Source organism: Periophthalmus magnuspinnatus, chromosome 24, assembly GCF_009829125.3.
Source record: "Periophthalmus magnuspinnatus isolate fPerMag1 chromosome 24, fPerMag1.2.pri, whole genome shotgun sequence".
NCBI lineage: Eukaryota > Metazoa > Chordata > Actinopteri > Gobiiformes > Gobiidae > Periophthalmus > Periophthalmus magnuspinnatus.
The window spans coordinates 25,581,017-25,583,828 of NC_047149.1; the positions used below are offsets into that span (position 1 = coordinate 25,581,017).

Genomic DNA, 2,812 nt, shown 5'->3' on the forward strand with positions numbered 1-2,812 from the left:
CTGATGAAGGAGGTCATTGAGGAGGTGCTGTGTCCTGATGAAGGAGGTCATTGAGAAGGTGCTGTGTCCTGATGAAGGAGGTCATTGAGGAGGTGCTGTGTCCTGATGAAGGAGGTCATTGAGAAGGTGCTGTGTCCTGATGAAGGAGGTCATTGAGGAGGTGCTGTGTCCTGATGAAGGAGGTCATTGAGGAGGTGCTGTGTCCTGATGAAGGAGGTCATTGAGGAGGTGCTGTGTCCTGATGAAGGAGGTCATTGAGGAGGTGCTGTGTCCTGATGAGGAGAACCTTCACTCACCAAAACACAACATTTAACTCACTTTTCTTCCTCTTTTCACGACCGGCTCAATCCCAAAACTCTTATTTTCTCACAAAATGTTTGATGGAGAAAAGATTATTCCCAATCCCGAACACGTACGGACTGATGGAGGTGTACGAGGTGGAGATAAAAAACTTCATTTCGTTCCAAAAAACAAAATTACTCCCATTACAATAAAAATGAAAAATCAGGTAGAGACTCCAATCCACCTGGAACAATCCCATCGCCGCCAACACCGCCACCGTACTCCGGTGGGTTTTCCAGCAAAAATTCCTTGACCCGCTCGCATGTATTCCCGGTTCGACGTTTTTCCTTTGGTGCAGCAGCCCGGCGATTATACGGCAACTCGTAACCGTGACAACCAGCATAGGCAGAATGTTGCAGACAACGATAAAAATATATTTGTACGTACAGTTTTCCGTTGGGCAGTGAAGATCGTCGCACTGGGAAAACCCCGGAGCACAGCTGGTCGTCTCGTTTTCGGAATGCACGCGTAAGATGAAAACCGGCGAGCTTAACGAAAACGATATTACGAAACAAAAAAAACTCACGAGAATCGCCGAAGTCACGTTATTGAAATGAGTCGGGACGTTGACTCTCTCTGCGGCGTGTTTTACCTTCTCGTACCGGAAAATACAGATCACGACCGTGAACGAGATGCTGCTGAGCTCCCCGGATAACGTCAGGAATTTCAGCAAGCAGCACGACCACGTTCCCGTTTCCGTAGACAGATTTTGGTGGATTAAAATGTCGTAGATGTTTACGATCAAGATCTCCTCCAGGTTGGACACCGCCAATCCCAAAAGAAACACTTCGAAGGATTTCACGGCGGATATTTTGGCGTGGCTGTGGGCGATGGAGAATATGAGGACGACGTTCCCGAAGCAACCGATGCAGGAGATGAAAATCCGTATTCCCAGAAGGTTGGTGAAGTCTGCCATTTTAAAATCACAGAAGAAGAAGACGTTGCGTTGTTGTAGAGAAGCGGGAGAGATGTGAGCGTAGCTTCGGCGACGGTGGAGAGTTTTATGGCGGTGTAAAAAGACGAGGAAGTGTTTTGATTGGCTGGGGAAATTACACGGAAAGAAGCCGGAGAAGGTGCTGGAAAATCTTCGGAGGAGATCATTATGTTTAGCATCTAGAGACATGAGCACAACGTCTGCGCCAACGGATGAAATATTTATGTAAGTTTGAATCCGGGCTGATTTCATCGTCACAAAAATAAATACACAAAATAAAAATAAATACACAAAATAAAAATAAATACACAAAATAAAAATAAATAAACAAAATAAAATAAATACACAAAATAAAAACAACTATGCAAAATAAAAATAAATACACAAAATAAAAATCAATACACAAAATAAAATAAATACACAAAATAAAAATAAATACATAAAATAAAAATAAACAAAATAAAAATAAATAAACAAAATAATGACACAAAATAAAATAAATGCATAAAATAAAATAAATACACAAAATAACAATAAATACACAAAATAAAATAAATACACAAAATAAAATAAATACACAAAATAACAATAAATACACAAAATAAAATAAATACACAAAATAAAAATAACTATGCAAAATAAAAATAAATACACAAAATAAAAATAAATACATAAAATAAAAATAAATACACAAAACAAAAGAAATACAAAATAAAAATAAAAACACAAAACAAAACAAATATACAAAATTCAGAAATTGATTTGTTTTTGTTCCTGTTGAATGAAATATGTCTAATTTTGAATCAATATCACAACATTTACACTTAAAAGAACAACACTTGTGTGAAATACTTTTACTTTTTACTCTAAAAGTACATTTTTAAACGGGTACTTAAATACTTTTACTGAAGTAGATTTTTTCATGTGATACTTTTACTTTAACTTTACTTTAACTTTTTACCTCTGTATCTGTACTTTTACTTTTTTAAGTAACACAGTTGAGTACTTCATCCACCTCTTGACATAATGAGGAGAAAACAACTATTTAAGTGTTTTCAAATGATTTAAAGCTGCACTGTGTAACTTTTCTGATGGGGTGGGGGTTATGCTGCGAGCTTGTCACCGTGGATACGTTATAGTTTTGGCTGGAATATCCCACATTATGGTATTAAACTGATCTATCTTGCATGTGTTCAGTTACACGTTTGCCTTGAGAAACATACATTCTTGATCGCCTCTCCACAGATCTGACCTGTAACTTGACCGTATCCATGGAGACGTATCATTTTATAGTGTGGAACTCCAGGTAAAGCATTAACACTAACACCATTTAAAGATACACTAAGTAACTTTTAGGTGGCGGGATGGGACAGGTCACCAGCTCGTCTGCACATGGATGTTACCGCGTCGCTTAAAATGTCCCAGAGTATGGCATTAAACTAACTGTGTGTGTTCGATTACAGGTGTTTTAGTGCTTTTAAAATACTTCGAAAAAAAAAAATCATTCTCACCACGAACAGGCTCACCTCTCCGCAG

At 38.0% G+C, this 2,812-nt stretch overlaps 1 protein-coding gene across 1 annotated transcript; it reads right to left on the bottom strand.

Moving 5' to 3' along the window:
• Window positions 1-358: 358 nt before the first annotated feature.
• Window positions 359-1,258, bottom strand: LOC117392576 (uncharacterized). The gene has a single exon (XM_033990669.1). It carries the CDS (start codon window positions 1,256-1,258, stop codon window positions 359-361), a length of 900 nt encoding a protein of 299 aa, XP_033846560.1.
• Between the last annotated feature and the right edge of the window lie 1,554 nt (window positions 1,259-2,812).

Excerpts from the sequence above, each read along its gene's own strand:
- LOC117392576 (XM_033990669.1), bottom strand. The coding sequence starts at position 1,258 with ATGGCAGACTTCACCAACCTTCTGGGAATACGGATTTTCATCTCCTGC.